General features: G+C 47.8%; 1 protein-coding gene across 2 annotated transcripts in view; it reads left to right on the forward strand.

Moving 5' to 3' along the window:
• Positions 1-23593, forward strand: part of LOC138978130 (nephrocystin-4-like) — a 62656-nt gene extending 39063 nt beyond the window's left edge. For both annotated transcript variants that reach the window (XM_070350777.1, XM_070350779.1), the window contains 5 exons: positions 825-981; positions 14673-14788; positions 15272-15438; positions 17502-17832; positions 18221-23593. In XM_070350777.1, the coding sequence (XP_070206878.1) occupies positions 825-981; positions 14673-14788; positions 15272-15438; positions 17502-17832; positions 18221-18424 (975 nt within the window). In that variant the 3' untranslated portion in view covers positions 18425-23593. The remainder of the gene's footprint in view (positions 1-824; positions 982-14672; positions 14789-15271; positions 15439-17501; positions 17833-18220) is intronic.
• Positions 23594-23804: the final 211 nt, after the last annotated feature.

A 23804-nucleotide genomic window follows, 5' to 3' on the forward strand; every position in this document is an offset into this window, starting at 1 on the left:
CTTCCTGGCAGAAGAGAGAAAGTCTGTAGCCATACTGCTGAACATTTTATAAGAATTTGCTGCTGTAGTTTGTTTGTTTGTTTGTTTGTTTGTTCGTTTATGGGCTGAAACTCCTTTTACATTTATGACCGTTTTTTACCCCGCCATTTAGGCAGCCATACGCCGCTTTCGGAGGAAGCATGCTGGGTATTTTCGTGTTTCTATAACCCACCGAACTCTGACATGGATTACAGGATCTTTTTCGTGCGCACTTGGTCTTGTGCTTGCGTGTACGCACGGGGGTGTTTGGACACTGAGGAGAGTCTGTACACAAAGTTGACTCTGAGAAGTAAATCTCTCGCCGAACGTGGGGACGAACTCACGCTGATAGCGACCAACTGGATACAAATCCAGCGCGCTGCTGTAGTGCTTTGAATCTGACTAGAAATGTTCAAGAGGGGAGATGGGGAAAAAATTAAAAATACATTAAAAACACAGAACTCTGTTTTACAGACTTTATACAAGGAAAGTTACTCTTCTCGAACATCCAGGGGAGACAGTTCGCACTTATTTGTTGCCAACAAAAAAAAGCCACATACGTCTGTGAAAACTTCAATAAAAAAAAAATTTGAAAAGCAACTGAACAAGCGACCCTAATTTGTTTGGCCCTGTCATGGGAAACAAACATTTTTGTGTGTGTTTTGTTTGCCTTACAAAATTTATTCCGGAAATACAGGGTGGACATGTATAATACGATATGAGCATTTGTTACCACACAACAAGCTAAGCTTATAGTTTACTAACTTGTTTGCCTCATCTTGACAAGTCTTGTACGCGTTGCACAGGTGAACTTCTCTGCAGAGGACGGCAAGCCCATGGCTGTTCTCAACCTGCGAGTGGAGCCCCAGCCCCACGTCATTGATCAGACCTTCCGCTTCCACCACCCTGAAAACTCCTTCCTCAGGAAGTCTGTGCGTCTGCCGCCCTTCCACACGCTGCCTGGTAAGCCCAGTCTGGAGTCTTACAATCTTTGCAGATGGGGAACTCGATCTCCTTCTATCTGTGATTTTCCGCGGAAAGCGAATGTCTTCTCAAGAAAAGAAAATATTGGCTGGAGAAAACAAGTTATCTAAGAGTGTATTTCTAAGTCTACTTCTGCACCCACTTCTCTGTGCTGTAGCTGCCAGGAGAGGCCATCATCAAATTTAATCACATATTCTTACTCCAATTCTTATGAATGCATTGACTTTAGTCCCACATGCTAGATGTCGAAAAACCTCTCAAATTACCTGCCCTTAGTAGGGTGGTAACCAAGCTAAAAGCGACGCCATAGCCGTTGCTATGGCCTGACCTTGCTCGGTTACCCATAACACCCTGCGCACCACGAGAGCGCCAGCATCCGTAATAATCATTCTCGACTTTCGACAACACACGGTGGACGTGTCCGAATTTCGCTCTCACTTTTGGCCTTCACATGCCTGCTCGTCCTTGAGACTAGCCGGTTCTTGGGGGTCTACCTGTCCGTCTACCTTTTGGTGAGATCTTTCCTGTGTATGTTTGGTATAAATGTTGATAGCTTTGTGTTGAACACGCACGCAGAAGTTTTTTGTTCTGGGTGACTGTTTTTCGCCGGTCTTAAAATGGCCGACAACAAAGCTAATCTTGGCGCGAGACTGGAAGGTGACAAGGCTCTTAGCCTGGTTTAGAAAACTATACCTAAGAGTAGCCTAAGAACTTTGATTTGCCTATTATGCGGGTCGTAGATCCGTCAAACAGCACTTCTTTTTATGTTCCTATCCCTCCGAGGGTGGGTTCAGTTCTTTCACAGCTCGCTTCCCCTGTTGGGGTTAATCAGCCTTTAGGCTCCTTATAGACCTTTTGTTGGATCGTCGTCGGTGCGACTGATGGGGGGGGGGGGGGGGGGGTGGCCGTGTGGCTATTCTTTCCCCTTTCTCTGAGTAAGAGGAATCAGTCAATGTCCTCCTTTTGGGGGGACTTAACGATGTTTTGGTCTGTATTTTCAGCTGTTTCAGGCACGATCGGCGGTTCCCGCCCTCCCGTTTGTCAGCTTCGCACTGTGGTCAAGTGCAAATGGCCTGTTCGGTTCAGCCCGTTTTTTGCCTCTGGTGGCTCTGGGCTGTTCTCGAGCACCCCTTCCTTTAGGAGGGGGGGCCTGCTCCCTGCCTGCGTTTAACCACTCTGATTACCGCCCGTACTTCACAGTGTGTTACGCAGCCCCCCGCCAATGGGGGGGGATAGGGGGGGCGCTCCTGCGTCGCACCGTCGCCTGGTGCAAACGGCCAGTTCGGTTCAGTCCTTTCTGCCACTGGTAGACTGGGTTGTTCGCGAGCACTCTCTCCTTTATCCCCCTTACCGTGAGGAAGGGGGAGTGGGGGGGCACGGTAAGTCACGGCCAGGGCTTGTCCCACTCTGCCCTTTGCGGGCAGGGGGCCGTGTTAGCTTCCCACCCTTTCCCGCCCCCCGGGCGCGTTCGGGTGGCGGCTTTCCAGGCTACGTTACATACCCCTTCTCTGCTCCATTTGGGGCAGGGTGGGGGGGGGGTATCAGTGGCCCACTCTTTCCCGCCCACCGGGCGGGATCGGGTGGGGGCTGGAGTAGCGTTCCACCCTTTCCCTCCCTCTGAGTTGGACGGGGTGGGCGCTGTTGGACTGTCTTCACAGTCTGTGCCTCAATTGTCCTGGCCCGACAATCGTTCGCCTCCCCTATCGGGGTGGGCGGGCGGTGGGCTATAGGACTACGGCAGGTGGACGGAGGGGGGTCGGCCGTTGCTCGGTTCGTCTCTCTCCGTCGCTCTTACTGCTGTGACGAGCCACCCCCCTCCCCATCTGGGGCATGGAGTGGCTCAGGCCTTTCTACACAGCGGGGGTGCTATGTACGGCTTTCCAGGCTACGTTACATACTCCTTCTCTGCTCCTTTTGGGACAGGTGGCTGTGTTAGCTGCCCGCGCTTGTCGCGGGTCCACCCTTTCCCTCCCTCTGGGTTGGACGGGGTGGGCGCTGTTAGACTGTCTTCACAGTCTGTGCCTCTATGGTCCTGGCCTGACAATCGTTTTTCTCCTCTATCGAGGCCTTTCTACACAGCGGGGGTGCTATGTACGGCTTTCCAGGCTACGTTACATACTCCTTCTCTGCTCCATTTGGGACAAGTGGCTGTGTTAGCTGCCCGCGCTCGTCGCGGGTAGCGGTCGCGGAACAATGAGCTTGACTCTCTTTTGTTCTCGGCAGGGTGTCTCGCACAGTGGTCAGGGAACAATGAGCTTTGCTCCGTTTTGTTCTCTGCACGGGCTGTGCCGGCTGTCTACCTGGGACAGGCGGAGACAGAATATACTCTTTCTCTCCAGTCTCCCATTCTTTGTATTCACAATGGTCTGCGGGGACTCGGCTATAGTATCACCTGGCCAGTGGTCATTGTCCTTAGCCAGCATAGGTCACCCCCCCCCCCCCCCCCCCCCCCTCCTAGGGGTGGGTGAGTGATAGGGCTACTTGACTTTGGCAGGTGGACGAGCGAGGATCGGCCGTTTACGGCCGTTTCTCTGTTTCAGTCCTTGCCCCCTCTAGGGGTTGCGGCTGTGCTGGACCACCCCCCTCCCCACTTGGGGTGAGTTGTGGTTCAAACCAGGTAGTCTGGTTCTTAGCACTGGGATGCTTCTCTCGCACAGTGGGTGGGGTAAGATGCGCCGGGCCCGGCTTTGTCTTGTTTCTCCACTCTATCTCCTTCTCGGCAGAGATATGTGCCAGTTACCAACCCCTCTTCCCCCCACCTCTTGTTCAGGTGGGCGGTTTTGGGTTGGCAGTCTGAGACTGATCACGCTTTTCATCCACACTCTTGGCGGTGTTATCGGCAGGAGTATTTAGTGCGCGACCTCCCCGGTCTCCCCTCCTTTTGTGTTTTACACAACTGGTGGTTAGGTTCGGACTCCTTGTTGGAGGAGGGGGAGTGTATAGGGTTGCCTACTGGTTGTAGGCTTCCCATACATAGAGCGGCTGCTGTTGCAGTTTACTTTGTCCCGGATAGGTTGGGGGTGTCACTCTTCCTTCCTCTTCCGGGATGGCTTTGGGTTTTCACAGGCTTTCTCGCAATTTGTTTCACTTGCTGAGTCTCCGGTGATTGCCTGTCTCATGCCACACTTTTGGCTTGTTCCGCACCTTAGGATAGTGGTCTTCATCCTACACCTTTCCCGCTGCTTTATACGCAGGGGACGGCTGGCTTCGGGGTTTCAGGCTGCTTCGTCCTCACTTTTAGTGCGGAAGAAGATAGCAGGGGATTTTCAGGCTCAGGGTCTGATCCGCACTTTTTATTGCCAGGGGCTAGTTTCTGGCTTCGCTTACAGACCACAGGGAACATGGAGTTTTTATGATGTTACTCCTCCCTCTCCTCTCTGGAGGAGCTAGGATGGCATGGTTTGGAGTTTTCTGCTTTGGCTGAGACTCTCTTCTGTGCTTTCTTATAGGCAATCTTATCCTCCCTGAACGCTCTTTTGGGTTAGGGAGGATGCCTTGGATAAGGCTTTAGCCAGGCTGCTGGCAGCTTGGGCTAGGGTCGTCACTGAGCGGAGAAGTTTCTCGGTGACGTTTTAGGCCCACACTGTTTTTGCTTGGTGTGATCTCCTTCCTTTACAAGGGGTTTGATTTCATGCTGGTTGCAGGAAGCAAGGGTCAGGCTTTTTCGGGGGTTGTTAAGACCTACTCAATAGCTGGAATCTTTCCCTTCCTTCGTGGACCTCTGGCAGCGCATTTATGCGCTCCCGGTTACAAAGGGGTGTTTTGGTTCAGTGTCGCCTCCCTCTCTGCGGGAGGTGGGTCGGCATGGGCTAGAGCTTTCAGCTTTGGCTGAGATTTTCCTCGGTGCTCTCACATGAGCTTTCCTTCTGCGTTTCTGCACACAGGAAAGGGCTCGGTTTCTGGGGGTGTTGGTCTCTGGACTATCTCGGGGGCTGGTTGAGCTTTTTCAAGGTCAATCAGCTTGTCAGCTGCACTTTCTTTTGGTGTTGAACCAGGCTTTTTGCCTGGTGCTCTCAGTAACCAGGCAAAATTCCGAGCTGTCCTTATCCCAGGTTTTTTACCTGGGCATGCTGTTCGACTTTGTCTCTTGGAAGGTTTATTCTTCACACAAGAGAGAATAGGGAGGCTATAAGCTCTTTTCACTGCCAGACTGGCACGAGAGCAGGCCTCTGCGGGGTCTTTAGACCCGATCTTCGGTCGGACGGTATCGATAGCTATGCTGGCCCTCTAGTCTTTCCTCAAGTTTTTTGGGGGGTTCGGCCTCTCAGGTCTGGGACATGAGGGTCCTCCTCCAGAGTGGGTTCCTCCACTCGGGGAGGTGGCTGGAATCCTTTTGGATCGCTCAGGGGACTTTTTTCCCTAGCTCTGTTTCCCCCTGGACTTAGACCGCTTTATGGATGCGTTTTCGTCTAGATGGGGCCTGCACTGGCAATTGCAGTCTTGAGGCTGTGATGTAGACGCAAATCCTTGGGCTTCTCTTTTGCCTGGGTTTAGGAGCAGTGGCTCTTAGTCTACTAGCCTTTCCTTTTTTGCTATTTACAGGCATGGCCTGTTGCATTCGGGCAATTCTTCTGTTGCTTCTTATGTGAACTAGCTGGGGTGAGCAAGTTCTCGCTCCCTGTCAGACAGAGTATAGGGGATTCTGATTGAGTTTCACACTAATTCATTTTCTCAGGGGAATTTCTCCCCGGCCAGCTCTGCGATCTGGCCGACTCGCTCAACAGGTCCTTTCAGGGCTTGCACAGGGGTTGGCCCATCTGCTGACGGGTCTGGAGGCGTGCTGTTTGTGTTTTAGATCATGGGTTCTGACTCTGGTCTTTGGGAACGAAGCTTATTTTTCCTCCACTTTATCTGTGTATGCTCCTTTTTTGGCCTCCTTGGCCAATTGGGGATTTAGAGCGGGGGTGCAACTCCTTAGCGCCCCTCTCTCAAGCCAGGTGGTTTTTCACCTCTGTTTCAGTTTTTGGCTTTGGGCAGCTGGGCCTCTTCTTTGAGGTTCCGGCTTCTCGGCTATCTCAGCTGTTTTGAAACAAATAGGCCTCTCTTCTGTTGCTCATGGCGCTCTTATCGGCATGATCAAGGGACCTTGTTTTACGAGGTTTAGAGGCTCCCCCTTGTTTAGCGCGTGGGACTTTGTTCTACTTACTCTGGGCCTCAGCCCTATAGGGCAGTGAGGCGCATGCGTTTTTGGGGTTTGCCAGAGGATGTAGCCTTAGGGCTTTTGGTTCCGTTTGTTCACGGTTTTTGGCCAGGTTTTGGGGTTTCAGAAACCTGGTCAATATCCTCTGGTGTTTGATTCCCTCCTCTTGGGAGGATTATCGCTCCGGGAGATTCGGATTTTCTAACTGTCTGGTTGGACTTTTTTAATCCCTTTTTTGACGTTACTGTCTTTTGGAACCACGAGCTTTAGCTCAGGTTCTTATTTTTTTACAATGGAGCGAAAGAGACGTCTTTCATTTGTCTCTCTCTAGGGGCTCTGCTACATTCATAGGACAGTCCTATGAGTGGTACGTTCCGAACAGGAGGGGGGGGGGCGTTCAGTCCTCCCTCTATTCCTTTTCAGGCGTTCGGGAGTCTGGTGTTCTTCTCTGGCTGGTGGTGTTCCTCTCGCCTATGCGAGGTTTGCCAACAGCTCAGGTACAGATTTTGTGCTTCCTTTATTGCCGTGTTGCGTTCTGGTCGCCTAGGCGAAGCTTTGCAAACGGCTTACTGGAGATCAGATGATGTGTTCATCGGTTTCTATCTTCGGGATATCTCCTGCATGCGGCTAGATGGCTCCAGTTCATTGCTGGTTTTAGTTGCTGCAGGGCAGGTTCTTTCTAGGACATAAGTAGGTTCCCTCCACCTTTAGGAGGAATCTGCATTCATAAGAATTGGAGTAAGAATATGTGATTAAATCGAAAATTTTTAATTAAATTTTGATTTAATATAATATACTTACCCAATTCTTATAGTTAATACCCTCCCATCCGTCCCCGCTGGATTATGTCCTTGGGGGTTTGTTTGACTAATAGTCTCGAATGATTATTACGGATGCTGGCGCTCTCGTGGTGCGCAGGGTGTTATGGGTAACCGAGCAAGGTCAGGCCATAGCAACGGCTATGGCGTCGCTTTTAGCTTGGTTACCACCCTACTAAGGGCAGGTAATTTGAGAGGTTTTTCGACATCTAGCATGTGGGACTAAAGTCAATGCATTCATAAGAATTGGGTAAGTATATTATATTAAATCAAAATTTAATTAAAAATTTTCGATTGTCTTACAATTGCTACATCATTTCTTTTCCACTTGTGAGGGGGGGGGGGGGGGGAGGTGTCAAAGACCCAGAGGCCTCCAACCAAATCATTGCCTCCTCAGTCAGCCAAGGCAGGTGGTTATATGTATGTACTTACTGAGGAACTTTACAAGCACCTCCTTACAGAAGATGGATCAATCCCATCTGTTTATATCTGTCCGTCAAGGGACACCAGTGGTGTTGCTGTAGCCAATCGGTCACCTCACATTATGAATATTCAGTTGGATTTTTTCCACAAACGTTCCCACAGCATGAACCAAGCTGAATATGCCTTTCCAATCCTGTGCTTTTTCTTTGCACAGAGAGAGCGACATTTGACACAAACGGACACTATTTCATTTGATACTTTGACCAGGCTGTTTTCCAACGAGCCAGTCAGCATGGTACAGAGAGAGCGACATTTGACACAAACGGACACTATTTCATTTGATTCTTAATTGCTTTGACCAGGCTGTTTTCCAACGAGCCAGTCAGCATGGCACAGAGAGAGCGACATTTGACACAAACGGACACTATTTCATTTGATTCTTAATTACTTTGACCAGGCTGTTTTGAAACGAGCCAGTCAGCATGGCACAGAGAGAGCGACATTTGACACAAACGGACACTATTTCATTTGATTCTTAATTGCTTTGACCAGGCTGTTTTGAAACGAGCCAGTCAGCATGGCACAGAGAGAGCGACATTTGACACAAACGGACACTATTTCATTTGATTCTTAATTAAATTACATACACTATACCCAACTCACATATAGCAATTAACTCTAGTTCAGTGCTGGTTACGCTGTACGCGTCCCCTTGGTAACAAGGGAGACCACTCTAAAAAAGAGAGTGACCAATCCCATAAGGCCAGACCAACTACCGGTCCGACTTCCGTATGCGTGCGCATACGCCGCCATTTGTATCATTCCACTCTCAGCGATCCAAGGGTCTGGTCGCGTTTTATGTACGCTCCTGCTGTTGTCAGCTTTTCACCTTGGTCTTAGGACTTCGGATGCACCCCTTGGTACCGCCTGAAGCTTTACACCTGTTCCTACGCTGTGTGGGGTGAGATCTTTCTGATTTATCGCAACTTTAGCGACGTTTTGTCGCTGCTTTCGAACTTATAAATTTTTTTGACTGAAAATTTTTGTGAGTTTGTTGTTGTAATGGCGGAAGCGGCACTCAAAGATAGTGCGTTGAAGAAGCCTAGTTCGAGACAGGTCTCGGCTGATGCGACTCCTTCTAGGAAATCTTCGCGAAAGTCTAGTAAGAACGCTGGACTTGACGCGTCTTTGACTTCTGATTCGTCTTCCGCTAAGTCACCGGTTTTGGCTGACAAGCATGTTAGCCCTCCTCTGTCTAAAGTTGCCTTAGATAAAGTTAATGTTTCTGGCTTGGCCTCCGGTGTTTCGGATTCCACACCTTGCCCAGGTTTAGCTAATGCGGAGGTAGCTTCTCTGTTGTTGACACTTAGTGCGCAAGTTTCGACATTAGCGTCGGAGCTTTCCTCTACTAGGGAGGAACTTCGTTCCCTCCCGTCCGGTGTTTCGGATGTTTGTTCTCTTGCCAGGATCGGGTCGTCTCCTTTGACTTCCTCCTCTACTTCCGCCCGGCCTTCTGCTACTGTGACTCAGGCAGATGTTCATGCTCCGCAGGATGGTGGCTCACGCTGGGTGTCTTTGCTGAACGTGCCCGCACTTGACAAAGGTATGTTGACACCGCGAGTAGCTGGGTTCTCTGGCGAAAGCGGTGTGCGTGGTCAGGAGCGAGTAGCGGGCCAACGAAAGTTGCACCGCGAAAGCTCAGATACCGCGGCTGGCCCCTCCTGCCGTGACAGGGGGTCGGTTGCGGGTCTGGGCCCTGATCAGCGAAAGGGTAAGGCTCTCGGTCCGCAACTCATAGAGAGTGCCGGCGAGGTGCTGAGTCCTCTTCCGCCCAGGGGGCAGGAAGTTGTCGGTGACGATCCTTGGTCGGAACACGGTGTGTCCGAGGGTCGGTTTCCGGACTGCTTTCAAGAGCAGGACGGGGATACTGACGAGGGTGCTCCTTCCGTTCCGGGGGACACCCAACTGAACTTGCCCTTCAAGCTCCCAGCCATGGTGGCACTGGCAGCGGAAGCGGCGTATAAGTTCTTCCCGGAAGGGGTGGTGGAAAGTAAGATGAATCTTGCCCCACCCCTTTCGGCACTGGACGATTTCCGGGGTGCGAGGGAGCAGAAGCCTCACTTCCGCTTTCGGGAATCTCCGACTATTGCTGTTGAGATGGCATCTACCCTGAAGGGTAAACGGCATGCTCCGGTCCCTCTGCTAGCTCAGCATGGTGAGGTTCCGGAGGAAGTGTTGCCTTGGGTTGTGAAAGAGGGGGATCGTCCTGCTTCCTCTTCGCACAGCTTTAGGTTGAATCCGTTTCCGGTCAACTTGATCGAATCCTTTGCTTTGCCATCTTGTGCACTTCCGGTTTCACCGGAACTGGCCAGTCTAAGAGAGGATGCTTACAGGAAGGACAAGCCTGTCCCTTGCACTGAAAGTTCTCTGTTGGCCATAGAGGAGACCGGTAGGTCTCTTCTAGAGTTGTCCTCTGTCTCTGAGTCGTTACAGAGGTCGCTCTCTCGATCTATTGCGTCCTCGCTCGATCCTTTTGAGTTTAGGTTCGACGCTTCTCCTGCTGTGGCTACTACTCTCCTGTCTACTTTGGCTAAAGTGACGAGAGAGCAGATGGCTTTGTCGGCAAGGCTTTACACCCATGCGGTGTTGTCTAGGAGGTCAGCCTTTTTGGCGGGTTCTAAGATCTCGGACAAGGCTACCATAGAGGGTCTGAAGGTCTCGCCTTTTTCGGAGGGTGCTCTGCTGGGTCAATCTTCTCTTGACGCTCTCCGGAAAGAGACCCAGGATGCGAGAGACATTGCGATTGCGCGCATCGCGCAGCACGGGTTCCAGAAGCCGCAGAGCAAGTCCAGCACGCAGACTCAGGCTGCCAGCAAGCCTCAGGCTTCCTCTTCTGGGGGTGGCAAGGCGCATAAACAGTCCTTTGCCTCTAGGGGTAGGGGCCGTGGAGCGCCCTATCAGAAGAGGGGGCAGTCTTTTGGAGGCTCTAGGGGGTCGGGGCGCAAGCCTCACCCCCAATGAAACTCCCCCGAACAGCACGTCCCGGTAGCCCCCGCGCTTGTTGTAGCGGGCGGCCCGTCCAGGGCCCTCACTTCCTGGCTACAATTAGTGGACAGCAAGTGGGTTACTGGGATCGTGCGTTCGGGGTTCCGGCTGCTCTGGTCAGAGGAGAAGGCTCCTCTGGTCAGGATAATCCCGCCCTGCAGGGCGCCAAAGGATCAAGAAGCACGAGATGCTGTTCAAAAGGAAGTGACCGCTCTGTTGCTCAAGGGAGCAATAGAGGAGGTCATAGATCTGCGGTCTCCGGGGTATTACGGGCGGCTGTTCGTAGTACCAAAAGCCTCGGGGGCTTGGAGGCCGGTCTTGGATCTTTCCTCTCTGAACAAGTTCTTACGAACAATACGGTTCACCATGGAGACGGCTACCTCTGTTCGGGAGGCGTTGCGTCCGGGGGACTGGGCGACGTCTGTAGACTTAACAGACGCGTACTTCCACATCCTCATTCACGTTTCGGACAGGAAGTGGCTACGCTTCCCCTGGGGGGACAAAGTGTATCAGTTCAGAGCTCTGCCGTTTGGCCTGTCGCTAGCCCCTTGGGTGTTCACGATGGTTGTGCGGCAGCTGTGCGCTCTTGTAAGGAAGGACGGGGTCCGGTTAAGAGCCTATCTGGACGACTGGTTAATCCTGCACCAGCAAAAGGATCTCTGCGATCTGCATACTCAGACGGTTCTGAGTCAAGCTTCGCAGCTGGGATTCTCGATCAATCGCACAAAATCGGAACTGGTTCCATCCCAAAGTTTTGTGTATCTGGGCATGGAGTTCGATACGCGGGCCTGGTCAGTTCGCCCGTCTCAGAGACGAGTGGACAAACTCCAGGCACTGATACGCTCTCTCGACAGAGAGAATCAGGCCAGTGCTCGGGTTCTTACGTCGGTGCTGGGGCAAATGGAGTCTATGGCAACTCTTATCCCGCTGGGCAGAGTGAACAAACGGCCGTTTCAGGTCGCTCTGCAGTCAAGGTGGGACCAGTCAGTCCAGGATTGGAACGTTCAGATCCCTCTTGGGGTGTGGTTTCTGGAGACCACTCGCGCGTGGCTGCTCCCGGTGCTCTTTCAGGGAGTTCCCATTGTGTGCCCTCAGCCAGAGAAGGAGCTCTTTACGGATGCTTCTCTGTCAGGGTGGGGGGCTCATCTAGACGGGCAGATGGTGTCGGGGGTGTGGGACTCAACACTAAGCTCCCTTCACATCAATCTGCTGGAGTTGGAGGCCGTTTCTTTGGCCCTACAAGCGTTCAGGCCTCTGTTGGAGGGCAGACACGTCAGGCTTCACACAGACAACATGACGGTGGCGTCTTATGTGAACAAACAGGGGGGGACGCGGTCTCCCAGTCTGTCAGACAAAGCCTGCCTCATTCTGACGTGGTGCAACTCTCATGGCATCCTTCTTTCAGCTGTTTACCTGAAGGGAAGTCTGAACGTCCTGGCGGACAGTTTGAGCAGGGGGGACAAGGTGGTTCACTCGGAGTGGACCCTCTCACACCAATCCCTGGATCGTCTCTGGTTGCAGATAGACAAGCCGGTGATCGATCTTTTCGCAACGAGGTTTTCAGCAAGGCTCCCTCTCTTTGTCTCCCCCTTCCCAGATCCTCTGGCCTGGAGGGTGAATGCCTTGGAAATCAGTTGGGCAAACTTGACAGCGTATGCGTTCCCTCCGTTTTGCCTCCTCGGAAAGGTCCTCAGAAAAGTAGACTTAGAGAAGCCAGCGCTGGTTCTGGTCGCTCCGTTTTGGCCAAGCCAGCACTGGTTTCCCGACCTACTGCGTCTAGCAGTTCGGCCTCCGATCCCTCTCGCCGTGAAAAAGGGGGACCTCGTGCAGCCTCGGTCAGGCATCCCCCACGAAAATCCGCGGCTCTTGAGCCTTCACGCCTGGATTCTATCCGAAGCGCTCTGCTTAAGGCGGGGGCCTCTGCGTCTACTGTAAAGTTCGTCCGCCACGCCCATAGAGAGTCTACAACTTCGGTATACTCTTCGCACTGGGCAGCTTGGGCTAGGTGGTGCGCGCTTAACGGGGTTAATCCCCTTGCACCAAGGTCCATGCAGGTAGCCAACCACCTTGCGTGGTTGGCAGAGCAGGGAGGTTCTCCCTCTTCCCTTAGAGTAAGGAGGTCGGCGATATCCTCAACTCTTTTACAGTTGGGGCGTAAGATCTCACTTGGCGGGGTGATCTCTAGTGTTCTGAAGGGCGCTTCCCTTACAGCCGCTCGGGTTAAATCGCACCTCCCTGCCTGGGACTTATTTTTGGTTTTACGTTTCTTAGCCTCGGGGGAGTTTGAGCCCATCCGTTCGGCTACTTTGCTTAATTTGACTCGCAAGGCCGTGTTTTTAACTTTGCTTGCTACTTCAAGGAGAGGTAGCGAAATTCATGCTTTGTCCGGTCTAGGGAAAGACATTTCCTTTGAAAAGGATGGTTCGTTGTCTCTCAAATTTATTCCCGGCTTCCTCGCTAAGAATCAGAAGCCCGGTCATGTTTCGCCTGTTTTGCATATCTTGCCGTTAAGCACGGTTTTAGCTTCTGGAGATCCAGATCTAGCTAATTGTCCCGTCCGGTCGCTCAGCCTCTACCTGTCACGAACTCGGCATATTCGCTCAGAAACCCAAAAGCTGCTCTTTATTTCCTTAAACACAGCTAGGGATAAGGATATTGCGAAGGTCACGTTGACCAAGTGGGTATCTACACTGATCAAGCAGGCTTATGCCTGGTGGGAGGCTCAGTCAGGAGAGTCTAGGGCTGTCTTGCCTCTCACCGCTGCAAGAACTCATGAGTCAAGAGCCTGGGCGGCCTCTTTGGCCGTCCTCAAGTCTGGTCGTCTGGCTGAAGTGCTAGAATCAGCATACTGGAGATCAGAGGATGTTTTCATAAACTTTTACCTCAGGGACGTCGCTTCACTGAGGCAGGATGGCAGCTCTGCGCTACCAGCGATGGTAGCCGCGGGGCAAGTCCTGCGTGGTTGAATTTTGGTAAGTACCCACCACCTATAGTAGCAATCTGCTATATGTGAGTTGGGTATAGTGTATGTAATTTAATACAAAATTTTATAAGTAAATTTTAATTTAATTAATATACTTACCCAACTCACATCGTTTAATCCCTCCCGCCTCCCCGCTGTGGGGGTATTTGGGACTAAAAAAGGGAGTGAGTTGGGCTTCGATGGAATGATACAAATGGCGGCGTATGCGCACGCATACGGAAGTCGGACCGGTAGTTGGTCTGGCCTTATGGGATTGGTCACTCTCTTTTTTAGAGTGGTCTCCCTTGTTACCAAGGGGACGCGTACAGCGTAACCAGCACTGAACTAGAGTTAATTGCTATATGTGAGTTGGGTAAGTATATTAATTAAATTAAAATTTACTTATAAAATTTTGTATTACTTTGACCAGGCTGTTTTGAAACGAGCCAGTCAGCATGGCACAGAGAGAGCGACATTTGACACAAACGGACACTATTTCATTTGATTCTTAATTACTTTGACCAGGCTGTTTTGAAACGAGCCAGTCAGCATGGCACAGAGAGAGCGACATTTGACACAAACGGACACTATTTCATTTGATTCTTAATTGCTTTGACCAGGCTGTTTTCCAACGAGCCAGTCAGCATGGCACAGAGAGAGCGACATTTGACACAAACGGACACTATTTCATTTGATTCTTAATTACTTTGACCAGGCTGTTTTCCAATGAGCCAGTCAGCATGGCACAGAGAGAGCGACATTTGACACAAACGGACACTATTTCATTTGATTCTTAATTACTTTGACCAGGCTGTTTTCCAACGAGCCAGTCAGCATGGCACAGAGAGAGCGACATTTGACACAAACGGACACTATTTCATTTGATTCTTAATTACTTTGACCAGGCTGTTTTCCAACGAGCCAGTCAGCATGGCACAGAGAGAGCGACATTTGACACAAACGGACACCATTTCATTTGATTCTTAATTACTTTGACCAGGCTGTTTTCCAACGAGCCAGTCAGCATGGCACAGAGAGAGCGACATTTGACACAAACGGACACTATTTCATTTGATTCTTAATTGCTTTGACCAGGCTGTTTTGAAACGAGCCAGTCAGCATGGCACAGAGAGAGCGACATTTGACACAAACGGACACTATTTCATTTGATACTTTGACCAGGCTGTTTTCCAACGAGCCAGTCAGCATGGTACAGAGAGAGAGAGAGAGAGAGAGAGTAGGTGATGCCTAATCAGAGGGGTCTATGTTTTCTCTCTTTGAGGAGCACCAGTGGGTGGGTCCACAGTCAAGCAGGTGTTCACAAGATGCAGCGACCCCAACGTCATTCTGGACTGCAAGCCGACACAGCCTGGTGAACCGCACGACATCTTTATCAAGGTCAGTTCCATGTCTGCATGTCGTCACCATCTGAAAAAATCAGTGTATTCTCTGGACTGAGATCTGCATTTATATAAGAGGATGAACTGTACTGTGTATCCTGAGTTCGATGCGATTTGTCACAGGGTGAAAGGGAAATGTGCTTCGCAAATTTAAATAAATGTGTGGCAGTTTTGATTATGACTAGGAGCTGCCCCAGGGCAGGGGTTTGTGCAGGATATTTCTTTTGAATTAGCCGTGTTCGAGTTTTCTCTATGACCTCGCGCTATAGTTGTGATGTTCAAAGAATGTATTCCGTTCTGCCCGAAATCCCCCAATGCAATCAGTAAACTCTCAGTGAAATACTCACAATCTTACAATGTATGTAGCCGAAACCGTGGGCTAATATTAAATATAACACTTTACAGACAAAAAACTGCAATGCCTCTCATTTGTTCTTGTTTTTTCATTTATCATTTCATGAGGTCATGTCTGTCTGTACAGGTGGCAATGGGACCGTCCCCACAGATGAAGCGTTTCTATGTGACGCTGTACATCGACCCCTTCCTGTCTCGCCCGATCCAGATCTGGCAGTGCTACGTCCACGCTCTGCAGAGAGTCGACATCAACTGCATCGAGGCTCAGACCTCACGCATCAACCTCTTGCTCAAGTCAGTTTGAGTTCTTCTCATTTGGTTTAAACAACATTTTTATTCATATATACACACAGGTATGACAATAGAACATGCTTGCAAAGGAGCATGCATGTTGGTGTACAGTGGAACCCCCCCGGAACCCCCCCCCCCCTCCCATTGAAGACTTCCTCCCTTTTAAGACCCTGTATTTCTTTCGAATACATCACCTCAATTTAACTAATAGGAGTTACCTTACTTACGAGTGCTAGACTGAGAAGCGTCCTATGTTACCAGTACTAGACTGTAAACAAGGTCGCTAACTCTAGATTTCCGTCGGTATACCATTTAGGGGAGTAGTCTCCCCTTGTCGGTAGTACCTCTCTGCGCATGTGCCAATGCCCATAATCCCCAGTTTCAATTTCTTGCTACGGGGAGCTAGACGTGTATATAGACCTTTCCCGTCTAAGAAGACATCCTTCACAGGAACTTTCAACATTCACCTTCAATCACGGTTTGGGCTTTCCTTTTTAAGGGCGATTACTACGCCCGTATACATTCATCACATTGAACAACGTAACGAACCGTGAACATGAAAGTGAAACGAATGTAACAAAGTTACGTTAGTCATAAGTAGAAGGTACTTCTATGATACCTTGTTGTATCCTCCCCCGCTTTAAGACTCCCTCCTTTATAAGACCTGATTTTCTCAGATTTTTGGAGGTCTTAAAAGGGGGGTTGCACTGTATTGTAGTGTTCATCTCATTTCAGACTTTGTTATCCCAGCATGCAAGAAGATGTTATAAATGCTTACAAGTCCATGAGTATAAGTCAACTTGTCCACCAAGAATAGAAAAAACTAAAATGGTTAGTTAATGGAACTTTTCAATAACCTATCATTCTTGGTGTTTTTTTTCCTTGACTTTGGAACACTAGCAGTCTATGTGTTTTTGGATTTGAACTTGTCCACCTGCAGAAATCAGAGAAATCTCCCCGCTTTGACTTGGCATTGAAGCAATACCTAGCCACTCCACAGAGAAAAGCACCAGTCACCATGCCATTTGCTTTCAAACTTGTTGCCGTTTTTTGAAAACTGATTGATTCCTGCCAGTGGAAAGCTAGCAGCAACAACAGTTGAACTACCCAGATGTGAGCATGTAGGGCGCTTCCGTTGAATAAGCCGCAGGGGTCAAGATTGAGAGAAAAAAGTTGCGCCTTATAGTCCGTAAAATACAGTAGGTGTAATCTACCACCTGCACTTCTGGCAAAATACGGTTTCAGAAATTGCAGTGACTTGTGTAAAACATTCTCATTCAATCTTCTTTTTTTTTTCAATCCCCCATGGGTACCCAAGGTATCGTGTTAGCCACAGGATACACGGTTTCAGAAGTTACAGTGACTTGTGTAAAACATTGACATTCAATCTTTCATGTTTCAATCCCCCATGGGTACCCAAGGTATCGTGTTAGCCACAGGATATACGGTTTCAGAAGTTACAGTGACGTGTGTAAAACATTGACATTCAATCTTTCATGTTTCAATCCCCCATGGGTACCCAAGGTATCGTGTTAGCCACAGGATACACGGTTTCAGAAGTTGCAGTGACGTGTGTAAAACATTGACATCCAATCTTTTTTCTTTCAATCGCCCTGTGACGTGTGTAAAGCATTGACATTCAACCTTTTTTGTTTCAATCGCCCTGTGACGTGTGTAAAGCATTGACATTCAACCTTTTTTGTTTCAATCGCCCTGTGACGTGTGTAAAGCATTGACATTCAACCTTTTTTGTTTCAATCGCCCTGTGACGTGTGTAAAGCATTGACATTCAACCTTTTTTGTTTCAATCGCCCTGTGACGTGTGTAAAACATTGACATTCAACCTTTTTTGTTTCAATCGCCCTGTGACGTGTGTAAAGCATTGACATTCAACCTTTTTTGTTTCAATCGCCCTGTGACGTGTGTAAAGCATTGACATTCAACCTTTTTTGTTTCAATCGCCCTGTGACGTGTGTAAAGCATTGACATTCAACCTTTTTTGTTTCAATCGCCCTGTGACGTGTGTAAAACATTGACATCCAATCTTTTTTCTTTCCACCGCCCAGGGGTACCCAAGCCACCCGTGTGGTGCGCTGCTTCTCCTCCCACCCTGACGAGATGACCCTGGCGCCGGCAGAAGCCTTCGTTCTGGCAGCGGGCGCCGTGCACGAACTGGGCGTGGCGGTGCGTCCCCTCGGCACCGGGTCCAAGTTCTTCTTCCTCAACGTGGTGGACGTGGAGTACCACCAGCTGGTGCGCTCGTGGCTAGTGTGCACCAGCTGTCGCTCGCCCATCGTGTCGCGGGCCTTCACCCTCATGCTGCCCGTGGGAGGGGGGAAGGGGAGCAACAAGCGTATCACCTACACCAACCCTTACCCTCTGCGCAAGAGCTTCAAGGTGAGTGCTGGACTGTTCATTTCTTCTTTCTATTTTTTGAGTGTGACTTTTCTGGGCAATGTTTAAAACTGTGTTGGGCTTGTATGGGTTGTGAAGTCTGATGATGAAAGTCTGATTGACCCTTGTCAAATGTCAATGTCTCAGTGGGGTTATAAAAAGGCAATTTATTATTTTCTTGAAAATGTTGTATGCTTGAACTTTGAAATTAAAACCCTTTCCAGGGTTTAATGACATACAGACACATTGGAAGTCTGGTTGACCTGTGGCAAATCTCAAGGTCACATCAGGATCCAGTTTTGTTGAAAACAAAGAAGTAAAATCCTCCTTGAACGTTTTTCAAGCTTCACAGATTTTGATGTGACGTGTGTGAATTGTGTGTTCCACACAGGTGCTGACGGACCGACCAGACTTGCTGCAGTTCAAGGAGACGGTGCTGGAGCTGGAGGGAGGGGCATCCCAGGCCGTCGGTCTGCGCTTCTCCCCCGTCACCCAGCCCGGCATCGCTGAGGTCCTCGTCTTCATCAATGACGAAGAGGACAAGAATGAGGAGACATTCCGTGTCACCGCGGAGTACAAGATTGCCATTGAGTGAAGCTATGCAGAGAATTGTCACAAGATTGCCATTGAGTGAAGCTATGCAGAGAATTGTCACAAGATTGCCATTGAGTAAATTAAGTTATGCGGAGAATGATGACAAGATTGCGATTGAGTGAAGCTACGCTGAGAATTGTCACAAGATTGCCATTGAGTAAATTAAGTTATGCGGAGAATGGTGGCAAGATTGCCCTTGAGTGAAGCTACACAGAGAATGGTGACAAGATTTCCATTGAGTAAAGTTACGCAGAAGATAGCGATTGGTCAAAGATTATGATCATGAATTTTGTATGGTTATTGTTTTGAAGTCTTGCCTTTGAAGACTTTGAGACTAGGAGTTAATGGACGATGATGATGACAGGTATCATCTGCAAGGTGACGTGATGATTCAGAGAGTTAGAAAATGGTGATGAATTCACTTTTGTAACGTGGCCTTTAATTTGAAGACATGCTCTGAAGGACAAAATAGAGAAGAGAGAGAGCAGTCTGTCATAATGTTTGAAGAATGAATTGTTTGAAATTGTGTCTGTGAACACTGTCAAAACATGAGGCCATATGCGTGAAATTTGAGGCAGTTGCGCTGCGGAAATAAAAATCGATGTCGTCACGGAATTTTGGCGTAACTGTTAGACAGCGTTTTAGCAGAAGGCCAAAGCTGATTATTTTTATCATGAAATAATGTTTATATTTGTACCTGGTGTGGTCAGACAGATAAAAGAATGTTAAATCATTTATTCTCCATCGTATTTTTGAGAATATTTCTCTTGGAGAATGATTTACTTAATCTTAAGCACAAAAACATCAAAATCGCTAAGAATCAAGTTACGCAAAAATTCCAGGACTACAACGAAATGTGCCTTTGTCTGAGGCAAAGTATGCGGTAGCGTGCTATGAACATATGTACAAAGAGAACTTGTCAGTGATTAATAATGCTATACAGTCTGGTACACTTCCGCGCTGGTGCCAGCTACACTGCCATGACAAAAAGCGATGAACACTGGAACACGGCTATTGGTTGGCCTGATGAAGAGTTTTGTCCCTCTTGTTTTTATTTGTGTACTGTTTTTGCACAAATGTTATATGTAAAATATTTGTGTTGTACAGTTTTATTGAGTCACTTGAGAAAATGTGACTCTATGTAATCGGTCAGTGTTAGTCTGTCCGGCCGGCCGTCCGGCCAGCCGGCCATCCGGCCGGCCGTCCGGCCGGCCGGCCGTCCGTAGACACCACCTTAACGTTGGACTTTTCTCGGAAACTATCAAAGCGATCGGGCTCATATTTTGTTTAGTCGTGACCTCCAATGACCTCTACACTTTAACGATGGTTTCGTTGACCTTTGACCTTTTTCAAGGTCACAGGTCAGCGTCAAAGGAAAAATTAGACATTTTTGAGTCACTTGAGAAAAAGTGACTCTATGTAATCGGTCAGTGTTAGTCTGTCCGGCCGTCCGTCCGGCCGGCCGTCCGTAGACACCACCTTAACGTTGGACTTTTCTCGGAAACTATCAAAGCGATCAGGCTCATATTTTGTTTAGTCGTGACCTCCAATGACCTCTACACTTTAACGATGGTTTCGTTGACCTTTGACCTTTTTCAAGGTCACAGGTCAGCGTCAAAGAAAAAATTAGACATTTTATATCTTTGACAAAGTTCATCGGATGTGATTGAAACTTTGTAGGATTATTCTTTACATCAAAGTATTTACATCTGTAGCCTTTTACGAACGTTATCAGAAAAACAAGGGAGATAACTAGCCTTTTCTGTTCGGCAACACACAACTTAACGTTGGGCTTTTCTCGGAAACTATAAAAGTGACCGGGCTCAAATTTTATGTGAACGTGACTCATTGTGTTGTGAATAGCAATTTCTTCCTGTCCATCTGATGCCTCATATAATATTCAGAACTGCGAAAGTGACTCGATCGAGCGTTTGCTCTTCTTGTATATCTTTGACAAAGTTCATCGGATGTGATTGAAACTTTGTAGGATTATTCTTTACATCAAAGTATTTACATCTGTAGCCTTTTACGAACGTTATCAGAAAAACAAGGGAGATAACTAGCCTTTTCTGTTCGGCAACACACAACTTAACGTTGGGCTTTTCTCGGAAACTATAAAAGTGACCGGGCTCAAATTTTATGTGAACGTGACTCATTGTGTTGTGAATAGCAATTTCTTCCTGTCCATCTGATGCCTCATATAATATTCAGAACTGCGAAAGTGACTCGATCGAGCGTTTGCTCTTCTTGTTTATGAAGAGTACAGTACATCCAATTGTATGGGTCAGTGACAAAGTACTTACTTTGTGTTTGTCTCTATTGTGATTTTTACTGTTGTGATTTTTGCAACATCCTTGTCCAAGTCAACACAAAGCCAAGTCACTTAGCATTGTGATTATTCAACTCAGCAGAATATATGTGTACTTCATATTTCATGTATATGTATTTATGCATTATTTCCTTGTTGTTAGAAAGAGAATGTACTCATGAGTTAGATTTCAAGTCAAGCACTGTGTTTGCTTTCAATCAATCAATCAATGAGTCTTATATCGCGCATATTCCGTGGGTACAGTTCTAGGCGCTCTGCAGTGATGCCGTGTGAGATGAAATTTTATACGGCCAGTAGATTGCAGCCATTTTGGCGCATATTTACCTTTCGCGGCCTATTATTCCAAGTCACACGGGTATAGGTAGACAATTATTAACTGTGCCTAAGCAATTTTGCCAGGAAAGACCCTTTTGTCAATCGTGGGATCTTTAACGTGCACACCCAATGTAGTGTACACGGGGGGAGGGTTCGGACACCGAAGAGAGTCTGCACACAAAGTTGACTCTGAAATAAATTTCCGCCGAACCTGGGATCGAACTCACGCTGACAGCGGCCAACTGAATACAAATCCAGCGCGCTACCAACTGAGCTATATCCCCGCCCCATCCAGATGTTTTCCTCTGTACATTGCAGTATATGCTTATTTTTTTTGTCATTTCAAAGGTGTTTATTCATTGTCCGTCCGCTTTGTCTTTTTACATGGAGATTTTTGGCAGGTTCCAGTCTTTTTTACGGTTGTGTAGGGTTTTGAATTCATTTTTTTGTGCGGAGTATGTAAGCATGTGCGTGCATAACAGAGGGATGACATGAGTTTGCGTGAATGAGCGTAGGTACAGAGTGCCCTTTAGTAAATATATTCACTGCCTTCTTCAAGCGATATGTTGGTAGTGTTTGTTAGTTACGGGTGCATGTTTCATTTCATATTTGCAAGTTTCCCATATGTAACTATTATTTTATTATAACATTACATTTATATTACGTCGACCCAGTGGTCAATGTAAAGTTTTGCTTTGTCAATAATTAAACATTCCAATAAGTGAATAACCTACAATTGTTGTTTTTTGATTCTCAATTGTGGAACTTTAGCCGTCCATCTGATTTTGGATTTTTTTATTATTATATGAAGTCTTATATCGCACGCGTATCTCCAGACTCGGACTCAAGGCGCAGGGATCTATTTATGCCGTGTGAGATGGAATTTTTGACTCACATGCGAAGCAAAAGTGAGTCTATGTACTCACCCGAGTCGTCCGTCCGTCCGTCCGTCCGTCCGTCCGGCCGGACGTCCGTCCGGCCGGCCGTCCGGAAAACTTTAACGTTGGATATTTCTTGGACACTATTCAGTCTATCAGTACCAAATTTGGCAAGATGGTGTATGATGACAAGGCCCCAAAAAACATACATAGCATCTTGACCTTGCTTCAAGGTCAAGGTCGCAGGGGCCATAAATGTTGTCTAAAATACAGCTATTTTTCACATTTTTCCCATTTTCTCTGAAGTTTTTGAGATTGAATACCTCACCTATATATGATATATAGGGCAAAGTAAGCCCCATCTTTTGATACCAGTTTGGTTTACCTTGCTTCAAGGTCAAGGTCACAGGAGCTCTTCAAAGTTGGATTGTATACATATTTTGAAGTGACCTTGACCCTGAACTATGGAAGATAACTGTTTCAAACTTAAAAATTATGTGGGGCACATGTTATGCTTTCATCATGAGACACATTTGGTCACATATGATCAAGGTCAAGGTCACTTTGACCCTTATGAAATGTGACCAAAATAAGGTAGTGAACCACTAAAAGTGACCATATCTCATGGTAGAAAGAGCCAATAAGCACCATTGTACTTCCTATGTCTTGAATTAACAGCTTTGTGTTGCATGACCTTGGATGACCTTGACCTTGGGTCAAGGTCACATGTATTTTGGTAGGAAAAATGTGTAAAGCAGTTCTTAGTGTATGATGTCATTGCTAGGTTTAGTTATTTGACCTTGACCCTGAAGGTCAAGGTCATGTAAAGGTCAAGGTCAAGCATGTGAGTCGTATGGGCTTTGCCCTTCTTGTTTACACAATACATCACGCATTCACATCGACCAGCAGATCGCAGCCATTTCGGCGCATATCCTACTTTTCACGGCCTATTATTCCAAGTCACACGGGTATTTTGGTGGACATTTTTTTTATCTATGCCTATACAATTTTGCCAGGAAAGACCCTTTTGTCAATCGTGGGATCTTTAACGTGCACACCCCAATGTAGTGTACACGAAGGGACCTCGGTTTTTCGTCTCATCCGAAAGACTAGCACTTGAACCCACCACCTAGGTTAGGAAAGGGGGGAGAAAATTGCTAACGCCCTGACCCAGGGTCGAACTCGCAACCTCTCGCTTTCGAGCGCAAGTGCGTTACCACTCGGCCACCCAGTCCTTTTGGATTTATATTCTGTTATCAACTGTTATAGTTTTACCTTCGTGAAAACATTTAATAGAAACAATGTTCTCTTTTAGGGCAAGGAGTTTGTACACCCGTCACAGGCATCATTTGAATGGTTATTATGAATTATACGCTCAAATTTCATCATGCATCAATTATTTTCACTGTAGATGACTGTATTTTTATTTCACTGGCAAGTTACAAACTGTGATAACCTGCTTACTTTTTGTTTGAACATTTGTACACATTTATCTCTCCTTGGGGCTGGTTCTTTGTTTGGTGCTGCCTAGTCTGGCAGGTTGGAGGGAATCTTTGTAATTATGGAGATATTTATTATTGTTCATTGTTGTCTCGGTGGACATGGGCAGTTATTGGTATGGTAACAAAAAATAAAAACAAATAATGAATGTGAGTCTATCATTGCAAGAGTGACAGAGTTTTCCTTCTTTTCGCTTTCTGAACAAATCTTAACAGACGTCAATGCTCTACAACAAATATGAACAAGATATATTGTGCTAACACACACACACACACACATGCACCCGCGCTAATACATGCAAACGTATAAAGATTGCTCTGGTATATAGACATTAAAATGGACAGGTGCAAAACTGAACA

Source organism: Littorina saxatilis, linkage group LG10 (genome assembly GCF_037325665.1).
Source record: "Littorina saxatilis isolate snail1 linkage group LG10, US_GU_Lsax_2.0, whole genome shotgun sequence".
Classification (NCBI taxonomy): Eukaryota; Metazoa; Mollusca; class Gastropoda; order Littorinimorpha; family Littorinidae; genus Littorina; species Littorina saxatilis.